The sequence below is a fragment of the Temnothorax americanus genome, unplaced genomic scaffold (genome assembly GCF_048541705.1).
Source record: "Temnothorax americanus isolate GAGA-0224 unplaced genomic scaffold, ASM4854170v1 Scaffold1, whole genome shotgun sequence".
NCBI lineage: Eukaryota > Metazoa > Arthropoda > Insecta > Hymenoptera > Formicidae > Temnothorax > Temnothorax americanus.
In genome coordinates, this window is record NW_027509230.1 from 4,508,647 (window position 1) to 4,526,727 (window position 18,081).

The following is an 18,081-nucleotide window of genomic DNA, read 5'->3' on the forward strand; positions in this document are numbered from 1 at the left end:
GTGGTCAGTCCCGAGCGAGTGCGAGTCCCGAGAGTCCTCAGAGTCCCGAGACGGCGGCGGTAGCGACGGTGGCAGGCAGGGTAGGCGCGGGCAGTCGGTGGTTACGAGATCGACATGTCGGACACGTCCGTGTGCGTGTGACCGTGCGCGCGCGTGGCGGGCGATCTCTGACGCGCGATTCTCCCGTGCGTTTCTCGGGGGGTCTCGTCTCTCCCCCTTTTTTTTTTTTTGCCTCTCCTTCCCACCCGCTCACCGGTCGTCGTTGTCGCCGCCGCGGTGCAGTGGTGCGCGCGGGTACAGTGGAAGCCGCGACTGCCGCGAGGTGCGCGAAGAGTGAAGCGGGGCGCTCGCGCGCGACACGCAACGTCGCCGCTACATGTGAAGTGTCTCGCGAGGATAATTATTCGCCGTCGCGCCCGCTGGTTTACCCGGCCCAGCAAACATGAGCTGGGGCACCGAGCTCTGGGTGAGTCTCCAGCTATAGCTCCCATCTTCGTTTCTCTCTCCGTCTCTCTGTGCGTCTATCTCTCTCTTTCTCTCTCTCTCTCTCTCTCTCTCTCTCTCTCTCTCTCTCTCTCTCTCTCTCTCTCTCTCTCTTTCGCCGTCGCGACCGCCGCGTACGTTCGTCCTTGTCGCTCCTCTCCCGCACCGCGCCGCGGGCGCTCCGTTCGTCTCTCGTCTCTCGCGCGATTCGCTTCCACCTTGCGAGATTCCGGTCCTCGGGGCCGTTCCGAAAATGGGTCCGCCGTTTTCTCGTCGACGAACGTCCGTCTCGCGTATATTCCAGCTGCCCATTCCCCAGTTCCCCACCCGTGTTTACTACGGCGAACGGAACGAACGCACGTCTCTCGGCGGCGAGAGAAACGCAAATTCGCGCAGCGAATGACGGTATATTCCGACCCATGCATTCTGGCCGTCGCCTCAGGTAGCCGTTCGCCGACGTGACGTTTTCTGCTGCGACGCGGAGCCGCATACCTAAACTTCTTCCCCGACCCGACCCGACCCGAAAGGCCCGAGACCCGAGACTCGTTTTCACGCCGATGGCCGCCCGTCCCCGTCCCATTCATCCTCTCGGCGAAATTCCCTCCTCTCGCTCCCTCGTCGCCCGTAAACAACGCCGTTGTTCACTTGCGCGCGCTCGTGTTTTTTTTTCTTTCCTCTCCGTCCTGTTCACGCGTCTGCCGTGGAGAGACGTGCGGACTCGTGGAACTCGAGCACTCGAGTCGCACTCGCGAGCGAATATTTCACCAAGTTGCTAACACGCACGCACGCACGCACGACCGTCTCGACCGGGATTCGACGACTTGGTCGAGCGGAGAGTTTCTTCTTTTTTGTTCAAGGAAAATTATACGCGTCACTCGGTGACGTTTTCTCGGGATCTCTCGATGCCGCGAGCCTCGGCAGCCCGAGGTGTCCGCCGTATAATCCGTTTTAAAGTTTAAAAGCTAGAGTTTTGTTTACTTTCGACAATCTCTTGCTTCGCCGCTTATCAGAAATCCGTCCCGCGAGCTGAAGCGTTTCGTGGTTTAGGACGCGCGCGCGCGCGCCCGATCCGATAAGATATATTCCAGGACTTTCTAGCATTCTCTCATTGTCGGGGGATGCGTCAACTCGACTTATCTCATCCACGGAATGAACGCAGCTCTCGAAAGCCTCCTCGTCGAGGCGAAGAAGAAACGTGATTCATCTCCGCGACCGTGATCCTCGAGGTTTCATACGGCAGTCAATCTCCGTTACGCCAAATTAAGCTCTCGTCGGGGCCTTCCAGATTTTTCCCTCTTATATCCCACTTATCAATCGGAGTCGCTTCCCATTAGCCTCCGCCGTTGACCGGCTGTCGGGAATCGGCTTTGACAGCTTCGGCCGCGCGCGGAGCTATACGTCGCGGGAGATTACCTCTCATCCGTTATTTGTATTTTTTTTTTCTTAAACTACGGCCTCGTTGTCTTCGACGCGGTCACGCGATCGTCGCGCGATCGTCTCGGGATTCTGGAATCACGGAAATCTCTTTACACGCGTGTCTCTCGGTTTCACTCGGCCAACAGGTTCGTTAAAGCGTGCGTCCCCAATCGCGGACACGAAGAGCACCAGTTACGACGGAATAGATATAGGTAGATGGACATTGATGTTTTCCGTCATCGGGATGTCCGATAATAATTTTCGTGAATTTTATACGTGCGCTGTATCTTTTTTTTTCTCTTCCGAACCTCGCGCCGATTATCAGTCGATTTTTAAATGCGGTTCGTACTTACCAAAGCTGAAACTGTAATGTCGCGTTATTAAATTGACAATCAATTTATTGTATATTATATGTGGAGGGAGGAGAGAGAGGTAAAAATCACACAGCGGTGAGAGTAAAATTTTTAATAATATTTTTTATCTCGTGTGCACGGATACAATTTATATATCGTACAGATTGCATCTATGCACGCGAGAAAATATATTTTAAAAAATTTGACTTGCACCACTGTAGTTTTTACCTCTTCGTATATTAAACTGATTATTAATTTAACAATATATATTAATGACCTAATGCTTATTAAAGTGTGCTAGTTTCCACCCTCTACGTATCACTTATCCATCGGTTAGTCCGGCTAAAACCCGTCCGTCGAGATCTTGGTCATTTCGCCTCGAGCGAGCTCGTAATTTCATGACTTCGCAATATCGATTTTTTTTTCTTTCATTAAATGCCAGCCCTCCGTCGCCGTTACTCGCCACCCTCGGCGCATCGAGCTGCTCATTAAATGCATCATCTATACGTATCTATCCATCAGCCTTCCGATTCGCCTCGGGCGAGCTCATTGTAATCCGACGACTGTACAATCGAGGTATATACCCTCTTTTCTTTTTGCGAGATAAGTGATATTTTTTCTGCACCGTGTACTTTCTTCCGAGTCGACAGTTAGCGTCCTCTCTCGCAATCTTCCGCTTCTCTTCTTCTCAGCAACTGCTCTGTCTGTCGAGCTGTTCACCTCGCGTCTCGCTCTCTCGCGGCAGCTATTGTTACATTTTATCCTACCCGAGCTGAAGAGGATCGTTAAGATTGGAGCAGGTACAAGAAGAAATTACTTTCCTCACGCGCAATGGTTTTATTTAGAGCCTTGTGTTTTCTGTCTTTTATACAATTAATAATACGAATAATACGATGTTCCGTGTTGCGAGGCCTGAAAGATTCCCAAGTATCCATCGAAGGTTTAAAGAAACTCGTCGTCTCCCTCTATGCTGTTGGATTCCGTTCGTGACGTACAATCGAAATTTTTTTTCTCAGCAAGGTGCCACTCCTTTGTCGCGCGTCTCCTTCACATTTTTGGGAAGAGTATTTTTCTTTTTTCGTCTCCTTCCGCGCCCCGAGTTACCTACCTATAACCGTCATCGCCGTCGCCGTCTTCGTCGCTGTTTTCGCTGACGACGACCTGTAACCGCGATATCCCCGAAAACCAGTTCGCGCTCGCCGGGAGTTTTGCCTTTTCGGATGCTAGCCGCGGGCGACGTTCCCCGCGTGTCCCCCCGCGGTTTCCCCCGTTTCCTCCTCTCCTCCCTACCCTCCTCTCGGTGCTCTTTCTGCGCGTACCTTTCCTGCCCCCCTCCCTCCTCCCCTCGTTCCCCCCTCGCACTTCGCCCGTGAAGGAGCGTACGTTCTTTTGCTTCCTTTCCCGTGAAATCTTCCTCGACGGTCACGACGGCGACCAACGTCGGCTTATTTGCGGCCGACTCCGCGTCCCGAGAGAAAGAGAGAGAGAGAGAGAGAGAGAGAGAGAGAGAGAGAGAGAGAGAGAGAGAGAGAGAGAGAGAGAGAGAGAGAGAGAGAGAGAGAGAGAGAGAGAGAGAGAGAGATGACGATATATTCTGTATTTCAAGAAAGACAGTCTGTAACGCTGGATGTGGATATGCACCGCAATAAAAGATTTTGAACGGTCTACCTTTATTTATTTTTTTTCTTTTTGGAAAAAATATTCTGGCGACAAGCATAAAAAAACTAGGAGCATAAAGCGATTACAAAAAGGACAGCATACACTACGTTTACGCGAGCGTTACTTCTGTAGTAACCTACGGTAATTCACTCGTTTACGGCGGAGTAAATTATCCCAAGTTACTGCAAAATCCCGTTTACGCGAAGGACGTATCGTAAGTTATTATACGGAAGTAACGCTCGCGTAAACGTATAGTATAAACGTGTAGTAATGGAGGAACACAATGCGATTGTGGAATGTTTATTTTTACTTTAAATTGTGATGTAAGAAACGAGGAGCCTGCGATACTTTTCGCTACGGATTTCCGCGAACGGCTACACGGGGATGGGAGTAGTCCGGTCCGTGGAATCGCGCGCGACTTGAAAAGCCCCTAAATGGGATTAGGAGAGACGCACGCGCGCGTTCATCTTCCCAGAAAGAATTCTTATAACGCGCGTTCCGCGTTTTCCGCGCGCATAAAATCGATTCGCGCTTCGCTTGCCAAACGGTCCCTCTGCGCGCGCCTTCGGTCCCTCTATTAATAATTCATTCGCGCATTCCGCGCGCCGTAATCTTCGTTACTTTATCCCCGTTACGGGCCCGACGAACCCGATCGTCTCGGCCGAGCTCTCGTTCCCGAAATCCGTAATGTCGAATCGTTTCCTTCATCCTCCTTTCCTCGATCCTCTTCGATCATACGCGTGAATGCGTCCGTCCGTCTTGAAAGCATCCGCGAGAATCGCCGCTGGGCGTGTGAGAATCTGGAACGTATAACGAATCTCTTCAATTAACATACGCTTAACGATGTTTCGATTTTAATCATCGCGACTTTTATCCGAAGAGCGCCTGATGCCTTTCTTTTAGTTCGGCACACGCGGAAGCGTTTTTATTTCTTCCGCTGCATTAACATTAAAGCTTCAGCTAATTACGTCTCGTGATTTATCTCGTTTTATATTTCTCGTTTAACGGGATTTTTTTTTATTTTTATTTTTATTTGGATTACAGTAAATTTATGTAAAAATCGTAATAGGACGTATTCATATTTATCTCGATATAGCGTGCAATGCGCGCGTAACGAATTTCTTTCTCTCTTTGTTCCTCTCCGAGGAAGATACTCTCTTTCTTTGTGAAGATACGACGAGAGGCACGCCCGTCTTGTACACACGCTCGCGAGCGGCGGCATCGGCTATATAGCGGTTAAACACGGACGCGTCTTGTATCGTGATTCACAAGAAGGTGTACGACGCATCGGTGACCGATACGCGATACGGCCGCATACCTTGGACCGCGTGTCAATTTTACCAATTGATAACGGAAATTACGCCGCTAATCGAACTCCGCCGATTGCGACTCGATAATCTAAGGCTATCGCTATCGCTCTCGAATAACATTATACCGGACATTGTGTTTTACCAAGTATCGCAGATCGGTATCGAGAACAACTTGGTACTCCGAAATAATAAAAAAAGATGCAAGCTAAAGGTACCGATACCCGGCGGACACTTAAGTGTAAGTAAGTGTAGCAATATCTGGACAACACGCGTACTTATGTCTGGATACCTTTAAAAATATATAAATTTATGGAAATAAACGTTTCGATATTATAACTAAAGTTTCAAACTGCAAGACAAAATATTTTTATCTTTGATTTAGAAATAGCAAAGGTATCCAAGATATATAGGTATACATGTACGGGTATTGGTATCTTTATCTCATAAAGTACAATATAAAATTATACACGGCGCCAAGCGTCGGAGAGCTTCTCTCTTTCTCTTACTTCTCATTGTCGGAATACTTTCTTCCCGAGAGTGTCGTCGAGAGGACGATTTTTTCTGTCGAATCGCGAAGATAAGACGCTCGCTCCTCCGAACTATCGATTGCCCGATTTACCTCGTAAACCAGGCAGCAGGCGGCCCAGCATACTGACCCTGACGAATCAATTCGGTCCCCCCAACGCACCCAGCACCGTGGAATCGATAGACGCGAAGATGATGGTTGAGCGGGGGGATGAGCGGCACGGGACAAAAATGGAGATACCTACAATCACGGGCACTTACGTCATCCGTATACACGGTACACGGTATCGCGATTTCGGAAATAACGCACCGGCCTTTTCCGATTTCGCGCTGGAGAAAGTAACTCGCGTTTCCTCGTAACCCTCGCAACTTTTCCCCTCCTGCCGCACGCCGCGGCGCGGTAGGTTTCGTTTTCCTTCCATTTCGCCCGCAATATGATGGGTCCCGCGTTACCCGCGTAGGTGAACCGGAAGAGAGCGCGACGACACCGGGAGCCAAGAGCCAATTCGTGCAGCCACGCGATTTTTTTCTTCCTTTGTGTGCAAATGAACGTCGATCGAGGCTCTTCTCGATTGTTATTCGAACTCGATCTTTCCGCCATTTATTTTGCGAGAGAGGAAGTCATTATGTTATTCTTATAAAGATATATATGTATATATACTTTCTCCAACAGTATACTGATGCTCTGCTACACTCGAGCCAAGTGCCTTTAGCTGCAAATATGCGCTGTTATCGCGAATTGCGAGAGAGAGTCGGTTGTTCTCTATTTACTGTGCTATACGCACTCCGACGTTTCCATATTCGTCGCTAATTGTTCGACCTTTCCGGCATTTTTCCCGTTTTTTGTTCGAAAAAATAATGGAAGGCCATCCGGAAATCGTTTCAGGAATGTGTCAAATTGTGAAATCACCGCGGTACACGCAAGTGGCCGACGCGGACGCCGAGACTTGTATGAGCTAAGAATGGTTATTCGTCATTTTTCGCTGAAACGCATAATCGACTAACGGAAATGTACTCGGCGAAATTTCCTAATGGGGATTAGGAGAATAAGCGTATTCCGTGCGCTTGCAACTGTACGTCGGATATGATTTATCGCCGTAAAAGGGAGTATAGGGACTTTATTTTACTGTGTGAGGTTGTATTAATCTGTCAATAAAATAAAAGAAATGACGACTTTTCAATATACAATTTCGACTAAAAGACGAAATTTTTATCGTGGTACTATAAAAAGAACTTCGACATAATGTTTACGACGTTGTTGAGAAAATATCGTCGAAGAAATGCTGATTAGGTTTGTATCTTCCCTCGTTGCTTGTAGAGGAAACCGCTGATCGCTCCTAACTGTGTACCGCCATAAATTCTTTTTAATGACAAAGTGCACCAAGTGGAAACTCTCTTATCGAAACGCGTGACGTGATTTAAATTTACCGTAAAGAAAAGAGGCATGAGGAAGTGGCGAACAGTAACGACTTATTTATAGCATAATTATGATCGCGCGGCGAAAAAGTGTTTCCAGCTCTAGGATTTGTTCGGCCGGATATTGCTCTAATCATTAAGCAGTGCTTTATTTCGGGCGCATTTTTTTAAATCGATTTCTCTTATAAACGCAGAAAATGTTTTAATATACGTTTTAATGTGAAAAAAAAAATGAGACAGATCATGTTTAATAGAAAAATAAAAGACATAATATTCGATGGAGAAATTATTCTCAGTCGAGAATTAATTATACCGATATATCGACTCGTGAAATTTATTAATTACATTTCTTCAATTAATTTCTGAAATATGTCCCGCCTTTTAATTATCAATTATAACTGCGAGAACTGCGAGTTTAGGAAAGTAAATTGCAACGAGAGTTTTGATTTTTGAAAAGCGGTGTGTTTTCCGACATTTAATTAACGGGGAATGTGTCTATGCGCGTTTGTAGCAATCTGTTATGTACAATCCGAGCGTTTTTCGATTGGATCGCGTCGCGGCGAAAGGGTTAACCGGGGTGATCGGGGCCTAGCGTGACACCACCACCTAAACGGGTTTGTCCGGTTTGGCGAATTCCAGTCAACACCGTTATTATTTGCTTTTCCCGGTTTTGCATTACTTTCGCTCGAAATCCGAGGAAATCATCCTGCCTTTCTGATTGTTTGATTTGCAATTATTTCATATCTTTTATACATCATTCTACATTAATATTAATTTTATATATGACGTTTGTATATTTAACACGTAATATTGATGTTACGTATAAATTATGTAAAACTCGTTTGGGGATTACATGGGATTTTAAACGGTCTAAAAGTTCAGTTTTCCTAAACCTTCTGTCGCTTCTGCGGTATCTTTTTTTACACGGTACAGTGATTACGAGGTTATCTATAATGTATATCACGATATCGACATCGTATCGACGTATGTATTTCATTTTACGATCTTTATCGAGCGAGGAAAAGAGGGAGATGGAGAGAGAGAGAGGAGGAAGGAGGAAGGGAGGGAGGGAGGGAGGGAGAGAGACATCCTGTAACTTTAATACTGTAATTTTGACATATTTGATTTCTCTGGTTCCTTCAGCAAAATAAATTTTATTTTAGTCAATGAAATAATTTAGCTTAATCCTCCTCTTTAGCTTTAAATTAATTAAAATATCAAATATACATTATACATTATACATTATATGAAAACGACAATCTTATTTCAAATAAATAATTTAGGTCAAATTTTATTAAAACGTGTAGAACATTTTCCATTTTTTTAAATAAAAGGACAAATGACCATTTGGTACATTTTATTTTATAATTTTAACGAATTGAGAATAAATCCGCTGACAAAAGAATCCGGCATTTTTCAACTTTTATATACGCGTCACGGGTTATTCCGAAATTTGAAACGCTTGCAATTCCCACGTTTAATGGATAACCGGGTGCCTATATTCTCTTGTACGGTTGACCGAAGATGTTTGCATGATTACACGTTTCGCACATCTCGGTTGTTTACGGAATTTTACTGGGTGTACGGAAACAGAGGGTTAGGATGGCTTCCACGATTGTGTAAACGACACTATGCTGGGACACGTCTGGGTTCGTGACATTTTGTTCACGACGATACGCTTCCGTTCGAATTCGATAATAGAATTGAGATAAATTTTGAAAATATCTGGATGACGGCGGGACGTTACGCGATTCGGGTATCTGTACCAGATTTAATTTTATTTATACCAGACAAGACCTGGAAACGTCGGAGGACACTCGACGTATCTGCTTCCTTAGATAGCGAGGAGATTTTTGGGGGAAATTCAGGAGAGCGCTTTCGATTTTATTAGCGTTGAATATAGCGTTTTCTATAAATGCGAATCAAATGTAAATTCGAAAGATCAGAAATTCGGCCTCCCCGATTTCTCCGGAGAAACTTATAATAATATATGTATATTATATTAAATATCTCATGTATAACGCACAGCTCGCGCGCACACACACACACACACACACACACACACACACACACACACATACACAACAAAACTCCACACACACACACACACACACACACACACACACACACACACACACACACACACACACACACATACACGACACATCGCATAATTTTTTTTCGGATAATAGTAGGTCAGCGTATCAAAGAGAAATTATATGCTCTACATGCATTATAATTATTCCACGAATGATAATTTTATTTTATACATTTTATAGCTATGTGCCATGCACTTCGTATATTAATTGATAATATTCAAAAGTGTTAAAAGGAACTTGGTGTTAAATAAATTACTTTGCAAGTATAAGAATTACTTTGAGGTGGTATTAAAATTATCATGCATGCACGCGGTGATTCCTCATCGTTTGTCACGAAGATGTGTATTTTTGCACGAGGTACAGGGTGTCTCGTCGAACGAGACACGCAGCGATAATTTATTCTCATTACGAGGCTCTGGTAATCTCGCCACGCGTAATGTTTGCGTTTGCCTTTTTTAACATATGTGTTTATAAAGTATATAATCTATAATCAAATATGTGTGTTTATCATGAAGATATTTTTATCGAGGAATATATACCGGCGTGTAGGACAGTGTTTAATCGTAACACGGTACGACGATTTAGCCTGATTAATTTGCAATTTTAGAGTATTTTTTTAAGGAGAAATAGCTTTGGGGGTAGTTTCCAGGGTTTAAAAATGAAATTACAAAATCGGGAATGGAGCAACAAAAAAGCACTAAAAGAATATGTCCTTTTTTTTTATTTAACACAATTTTTTGAATGGCTGTGCTAACTTTAAACATAAGTTAGCACAGCCACTATTTTCTCCGAAACGGCTGGAGCAACAAAATTGGGAATTGAGCAACAAATTAGCAACAAAAGAGCACTAAATTTCTGTAGAAATTTTAATCGATTATGCTGAATTGGCTGGTGTCAGCTTAATAGACGTTCTTGATACGAGTATATTCGCGAAAGAGGAAAAACTGGAGATTTTTCGACATATATATGCTACTTATTACGCGCCGGAGAACACTGCGGGTGTAAGGGTTACGAATTCCACGTTCGCGCGTGACACCCCGTAGACGCTTGTCTCGCCTTTTTCCTCGGGCACGCAGCGTGCGTGGCCGCGTGGCCGCGAACTGCGAAGGGAAAGAACCTGCCCCACCCACGCGTCGCAACGAATCTCTATAAATACCCGAACTCTCGAGAACGCGCACGTGCGAGAGTGAAACGCGTAATGAGAGCGAGAAAGAAGCGTGTCCGCGCTGATTAAGGCCGCGCGGAACTCGCGCGGGACTGGAGAGATTTTTCCACGCACTCGCGCACGCACACACGCGTGGGTGCCCGCGTGCTCTAAAAGTCAGGCGATTGTACGAAATAAAGTGAATTTGAGAGTTATAATTTAACAAATTTTCATTATCTCTATTGCCTAATCAAATTAATTACTCATTTGATAGTCTCTGAAAATCGTACGGGAAAACACATGAATAATAAATTTAATACGACGAAATAGATAATAGATTCTTTCTCGCTTGTATTTTATTAAAATGCAATAGTCTTTCAAAATCGTACAGAAAAGTGTGATGCATGAATAAATTTAATACACAACGAAAAATAGATTCTTTCTCGCTTGTATTTTATTAAAATGCGCGATAATATATGAATGAAATTAATATACAAATATGACGAGAGCAAATTCTTTGCGATGTTTGTAAGTAGGTACTGCAACTATACATGTATACTATATATGCGTACGAGAGACTCGATTCCTTTCGCAGCGACCATTCGGTCTTTTTATTTTTCTTCGCCGTTCATATATACCTAGGCAATCTTACGTAAGGGATAAAGTATGCTAATTTTCTTGCCTCGTGTGCGTTCTCGGCACGATCTACCGAGTAATAATGCACGTAACGACGTTTGTGTCACTGCTCGGCGCGTAAACTGCTCGTACTATACCGATAATTAAGAAAGAAATTTTTTTTATTAATTTAGAAAGATATTATTCTCTATATGTCTTACGCTCTCGCGAAAATCCCAGGATTATTATCTCGCGTATAAAAGCTGACAAGTTTAATTTGCGTTTGTGAACGTTGAACCATTATTCCGGCAGGAACAGAGCGCTGCGTGCGACGTCGAGGGAGACCCACGCGCGTTTCTTATCACCGCTGCATCCTCCGCTGATATCGAGCCCTAGATTAATTCTCCTCGACGTTTTCCTTTCCTCCCCCTCCTCCTCTCTCTCTCTCTCTCCAGACAGTCATTCTCATTCAATCCCATCATTTTCGTTCCGAGCGGCAATGAACGAACGTTCGCATTGTGATTCATACGGCTGGAGATTAAAAATGCATTCACGAAAAATATGAATGAGTCACGCGCGCAATCGTATTGAGTCGTGATAAGCTGAATCGTAATATCGTCGGCGAGCCGGCGGCGACGACGACGACGGCGACTTCTTAACGTCCAATTAAAAATCAAGAGTCACTTACAGTTATTTTCCGACGGACGATTGTCGTCGATCAAATAACGGGAAGAGAGAAAGTAGCTCAATAGAATTCGGTAAAATAAATCTTCTCCGTAACCGAGTGTTCAAATTATAATTCCGATAAAAAAATGTTTTAATTACATTAAGAAATTATTAAGCAAAAAGATTTTATTTAATTTTTTCGAAGCGCAAGTCCACACAAAAGGTTATTCGCTTTTAGTCTTGCTCGGGTCGCAAGATTTATTATCCGTGTGGCCATCGAATCTGATTATTAAAAGTTTGGCGAACATGAGTTTAGAGTGAAAATTGTCGAGGTTTCCTCATAATTTTCACGAATGTACAGTAACGAGACCGTTGACACGTGCACGCGTCGCGCACGTCGCGAGCGAGACGCACGTATACCTACCTACGCGCCTCCGTCTCACCTCGCACGCATAAACATGCGGTACGAATTAATTAAGGTGGAATCGGCGATGCGTCCGTCCGTCATCCCGGCGCGCGTGTCGTGGTCAACGACTGCGCGCGAGCCGTCGTTTCTCGATTATTTTTATTATTATTATTTCTTTCCAGCAATCGCCCCGAGATATAGCGAGGTGCGGTCGCTCACGTTCGCAGCGTCTTTATCGAACGAGAACACCGCCGTATCTCGTGACGCATCGCAAACAATTAAAACGTCAATGCGTAACGTCTGTCATTTTTATCGAAATGTCATGACTTTTTTACGTTTAAATGCGCGAACGACGAATAAAGGAGCTACCAACTTCACAGACACAACAGCTCTACCGCAGTTTCTTCAATTAGTTTATTCAGCATAAGATATTTGACGAGAGAGAGATAGAGAGAGAATAATATAGAATATAATTATTATAGCATCTAATAGTCTAATGTATTAATATAATCGCGTAGCCTTTTAAATCATCAATGGTTTGCAAGTGTTTTCGGTGGAAAGAGCCTAGGGTATGAATAACGTTCTGCAAATATTTCACAATGCGATACTTAATGGAGTCCAAGAACTATACTTGTTCCGGGAAAAAGTTACGGCAAATAGAGAGGAAGATAAAAATTTTGAGATAAGACGTAGATTAGATAAAATATAACGCGAGGCAATTGCGAAATCGACAATGACAATACAAGTCATCACAATCATTTATACGTTGTTATTGTTACTTCAGCATGCTCAATGCCTATAAATATACGACGCTTCATTATGCATGCCGCCGATATTACATCTTGATGTGCGCGCGCAGATGAATGCATCGATGAGATCCCGCTGAGAATCATTCCTCTCGCGTACCAATAGGATTTAAAAATCGTAATATCCAAGGATATCTCTTACAATTAGAAAGAATCTTATCCTATCTCGAGATGTCTGTGCGTAATTGAAGCTTGTCGTCAACACACATATCGATATTAATTTGATAAAGTAAATGAAAATAAATTGTTCAGAGGAACTAGATTATTTAGAATTAACTACGCGGTTAACGTTACAATTAATAACCGAGTAATTTATTTATATGATGCGATTTTGCGCGCGCGCCGCAATTTAGGTTAAAATAATTCTTTTCTTTGCTCCCTTTATATTTATTTCATGCAATCTATTAAAAATATCCAAAATCACATAGATTATGTGACACTATTTGTATAAATCAATCTTATATTATTCGAAAATCATTGTGACGCACTGCAACACGATTAATTAGCGGTTTGTGTAACTTCTAAACTTATACAATATCGCTCACGATAGTCGAGTAGCCACAACAAATTAATTAACGTCAAGGGTGAGATTAACGTCTGCGATTGAGTCCGCGCTTGTGCGCGGAGATTTTACAGGATTTACGGTGTTTATTAAAAGCTCAAGAGCAAGGATCTGTTCGTGCTCATGAATGTGCGAAACGCACGACGCATATGCCGGCTGCCTCTTCGACCTTTGAACATTTTCCAGAGCCTCAAGCTCTTACGTGTGTCCGCCACACGCGCGATGTCGCAAAAAATAATGACAGTGATAATGTAGGAATAATTCGGGAAGACATCACAAGTAAATGAATAAACGCGTGATCGAGTATGTTTACATACCGGTATTTTTCTGATTTTATGAGATAAAGGGCCAGAAAAATACTGGTATAAATTAACTGGTGATTGAAGCTATTAATTTCCAGAATCTGTTCGATATGTTATTTGTATAAAGGTACAAAATATCGACAGAGAATGTTAATGATACAGAACGATGTTTCTCACTTAGCGGCTACGTACAATTATCGGTGAATTATGCGTATATAATTTCGGTGTTATGAGCGGAGACACTTGTTGCCGAAAAAAAGTGACGAAGTTCGAGACGGGGCGTCAGAGATGATGTCCCGCAAATTTCCCGGAATGTTGTCGCAGGTCAGGACGGACTATCGTACCGCTTTAGCTAACGGAGCAATGGGTAAACTTGTCTCTCCTCCGGTGAGAGGCGAAGATATGACAGAGCCGGCATTGTGGGTCGAAGGGCCCTGACTAAAGTTCATGGTAACAAAAGGGAAATCCATCATTAGATTTCTCCGTCAATCGCCGAGAAATCCATATAAAAAAAAAATTGCGAATAGCGAGCATTATTAACTTTGTAGATAATGTACGGTCGTTTTGCGTTGCAGTTGCGCTAAATATCTATATATAATGTCTGTTTATCTATGTAAATAAATTTTGGAAAGCGAAAAATCTTCTACGACCGTCCTACATTCAATGATTCAAGTCATTGTTTCTAGTCGTATCGATGAAACTCCGATTACCTACTTACAATTTCCACGTGTCCTCAATAATAATCTCATCACGTGCCGATCGTCGCGAGAGTTCGAAGTGCGTGATCTACGATTGTACCTCTACTATACGATTGTATTGTATTGCGCATTTTATCGCGAACACTGGGACGCATTGTGCCTGTTTACGAGGTGAAGCCCGTGAATGCGTTCCGTGAGTCTCACAATGCATACCTAGCGAAGCTCGATGATGACTGACTAAAACTGATCCTCCATCGATGTCACGCTTTTCTTTTTATGCCTCTCTTTTTTATCTAATTATTACAAACAAGCAAAATATAATCGGTAGTACCTATAGGTATATTTTTCTTGCCTTTTGTGAAATTAAATTTATCTGACAAAATTAACAATTAACAATTTTATTATTTGTTTCGGCAAAAAGAAAAATATATTTTGAATTAAAATAAAAATAAAATTGAATAATATGTGCTGGAATAAAAATAATAAAAGTAGAAATTTTTGTGCAGAAAACCTTTTTGTTTATAAAGAAAAATATTTTATATTTTGTCTATAAAGTTGTTTTATCAATATTTAAAATCGATTTTACGCGCGCGATCTCAACTCTTTTATATCACAAAATCACAAAAAATTAGGTCGCAGTATTTACTAATTTTTTTTTTAACGACGCATCGGATATCTAGTAGCACTTTATTGGGGGAAAAAAAAACGAGAGCATAACTTTATAGAAACATTTGATGTTTTTCATAAAACCTCATAAAAGTCGATAATTTGACATCTGTCTTGTCTTGTGACATAGAAAGATAAAACGCGGTAACAGACAAACGGAATAGAAATAAAAATCGAGCAGAAGATTTAATCTTATGTAACTAGAGATATCAACAAAATTTACAGAGACAATTTTTTCAATATTAATCACACTTCTGTGAGAAAAACGATTAATTGATACGTTTCAAGTCTAATTTTCTTATTCAAAAATTAAATAGTTGAACAAATTAAAGTTTAGTGTTTTTTTTTATTAAAGAAGAACGTTATATATATATATATATAGATTTCAAATACTCTTTGTAAGCGCTACACATCATTCTTCCGCAATATTATTTCTTATTTCCGCTATTTTGCCCCATCGTGTATCCCTTTCCCCACTTGGTTTTCCTAACTGTTGTCTGTCTTGCTCGTACTTTATTTTCTCATTCGTCCCTCTTGAGTTGCATGAGTATACAGAAATGTAGGATCAATAGGGTGGAGGGTGTGGGAGCTACCCCCGGTACTGTTCCGTGACTCATAATACACACTTGTTCGAACCCATGGTAGGTTCGCCTTGTGTGACTCTTTATAGTTTTCGAACTATTTTTATGATGTACATTTTTATTCGCTCTGACTTCAGAAGGCACGCTTTTCTTATTGATCGCCTTCATATAAATGTTCCCTGTTCCGTCGTATCTCCCTCTACAGCTTGCTGCTGCAGACGCGAGCTGTACCAGAATCTATAGGGAAGGAAGAAGAGAGTAGGAAAATATAACGGAAGCACTCTTCCACTCTGAAGAGGATGAATTTTTTCAAGCATGCGTGGGATTATTAGGCTCAAAAACTGAAGTTTCTCCCTATCTTTCTCTCTCTCTCTGTCTTATAAATAAATAAACAAATTTATTTTTTATTTATTTTAGCATATTTGAAATTTTTATAACACGATGTAATCTATGTGGTCGGTTTTTCTTGAATTCTTTTATCGCTCTGGAATTTTTATCTTCTTAGGTTACGTCTCGATTTTCGTATATTTGCGCATTGCGACATATCACTCACAGAAAAAAGAAAATTGAGAAAAGTAAAGAGAGAGGGTTATGACGGTAATATTTTTTGAGAATTGATTTTATTTTGAATTTTATCACCATTGCTATATAACTCGATTCTGAGATTGATCACTCGAGCCTTTCGTTCCCTTGCAAGCGCACCTTTTTGGAGAAGCTCGCACCGCGATGAGTCATAGCTTGTCGATGCGTTTTCCCGTGTATCGACCTGCGGACGAAACGCAGGATTGGTTAGCACTCACCCCGCGAGGGTGGAGGAGGAGGGAGAAGGCCGATTCGGCATAATGGAATATAATTTAATTTGTTTCTCCATCAAATCGTATGATCGATTCGGCCCATAAGCGACGGTGACGTTATCCGTTGAATTACGAGCGTCATTGATATACTTGGGGCACACACGCGCTCGATACTATCCAAACATCGATTCTTTTATATTATCAAGGGTTGAAATAGCCATAATACGGATGGTCTCAAATTTCAATGCGAAAGTAATCTCTTTACTTTTCAATCGTGCTAATCTTTAAAGTGTACTAAATGAGATATGTTACAGAGAAATAATCAGTTTGCAAGCATACTTACGTGTATACTACGAATATTTAGTATATTTTAATTATAATACATTTGAATGCGACGCGTTAAAAATTGTGTTGCATTATTTTTAATAAATATTAAATTCTCTTTACTCAAATATATCACAGGATGAACAGAAATTAGAACGTTTAAATATTTCGTAGATTTAAAGATGCAACGAAAACAATATGTAGAATAAGACATTTCCAAAGACGAGCATAATGAATATACAAATAAGTTCTTCAAAATTATTTTTCCAGAGTTATCAAATTTATTAACGTCTTTTTTAATGACGTCGTATATGTATCATGGAACATATGCCTTTCTATTTTTGTATATTACATTGACGTCAAAATAAATTCATCGTTTTGAAATTTGAGTCGAGTTCGGTAATCTAAAATCAAACAGAAACCTTCAGGATAAAAATATTTTCTATTTAATTTATATCAAATAATAGCATATCATATTTGAGGAAAAGCACTATCGAGGAAAAATCGTGTTTTTTTTTTCATATCTGAAAACATCGCGGGAGTACGTTCCGTTTCCAGGGTGACTCAGGCTGTGTACAAATTCCCTGAATAGACCCCAAGTTTGCAGTACCTCGAATATGCGATACGCGATCGTGCTTCGCAATCCTAGCGGCGTTATCGGCGTTCGCGATATCCGGCGGCGAAGGAAAAACGGAATCTAATAATCAGGCGTCGAGATACCTATACCGGACCGGGTATCTCGCGTGGATAGAAAAGAACGACGGCCGATCAACCGGCGATTGCCCGTCACCGCCGCGCCGGTCGTTCCACGCACGCTGCGCCGCGCCGTTCCACACGCGGGTGTGTGTTCGAAAGCCGCGGCATACGCGGACTATCACCTGCGCTACCAGTTCTCCGTTATTTCATTGCAAATTACTTGCCGAGCCACGAGCCGCGTTATACAGTTATCACAATGAGAAAGTTGTTCCGATCCGAGACGTAGAGACGCACGAGTGACTTCGTCCGTGCGCGCGATTGCAACTCGCGAGTGCGACTCGGAGTTCGCCGCGCGCAAGCCGGTAAACCTTGAACGAATGGAAGAAAATCGCCGTGCATGGAAATCGCGAATCGAATTTACAGTTCAACACTTGGTCCGTGGAATCGCCCAATTCGGTCTCGCTCCATTTTTGTTTTCTGCAGGAGCAAACGCGCTGCCTTATTTTCAAACTTAGAACGTCATCGTTTCGATTGTATTATTTCCATACATTTTTCGCGCG

General features: G+C 42.4%; 1 protein-coding gene across 5 annotated transcripts in view; it reads left to right on the plus strand.

Moving 5' to 3' along the window:
• Nucleotides 1–18,081, plus strand: part of Cip4 (formin-binding protein 1-like Cip4) — a 33,915-nt gene continuing 15,834 nt past the window's right edge. For all 5 annotated transcript variants that reach the window (XM_077402748.1, XM_077402762.1, XM_077402755.1 and 2 more), the window contains exon 1: nucleotides 1–466. In XM_077402748.1, coding sequence (XP_077258874.1) covers nucleotides 443–466 — 24 coding nt within the window. In that variant the 5' untranslated portion in view covers nucleotides 1–442. The remainder of the gene's footprint in view (nucleotides 467–18,081) is intronic.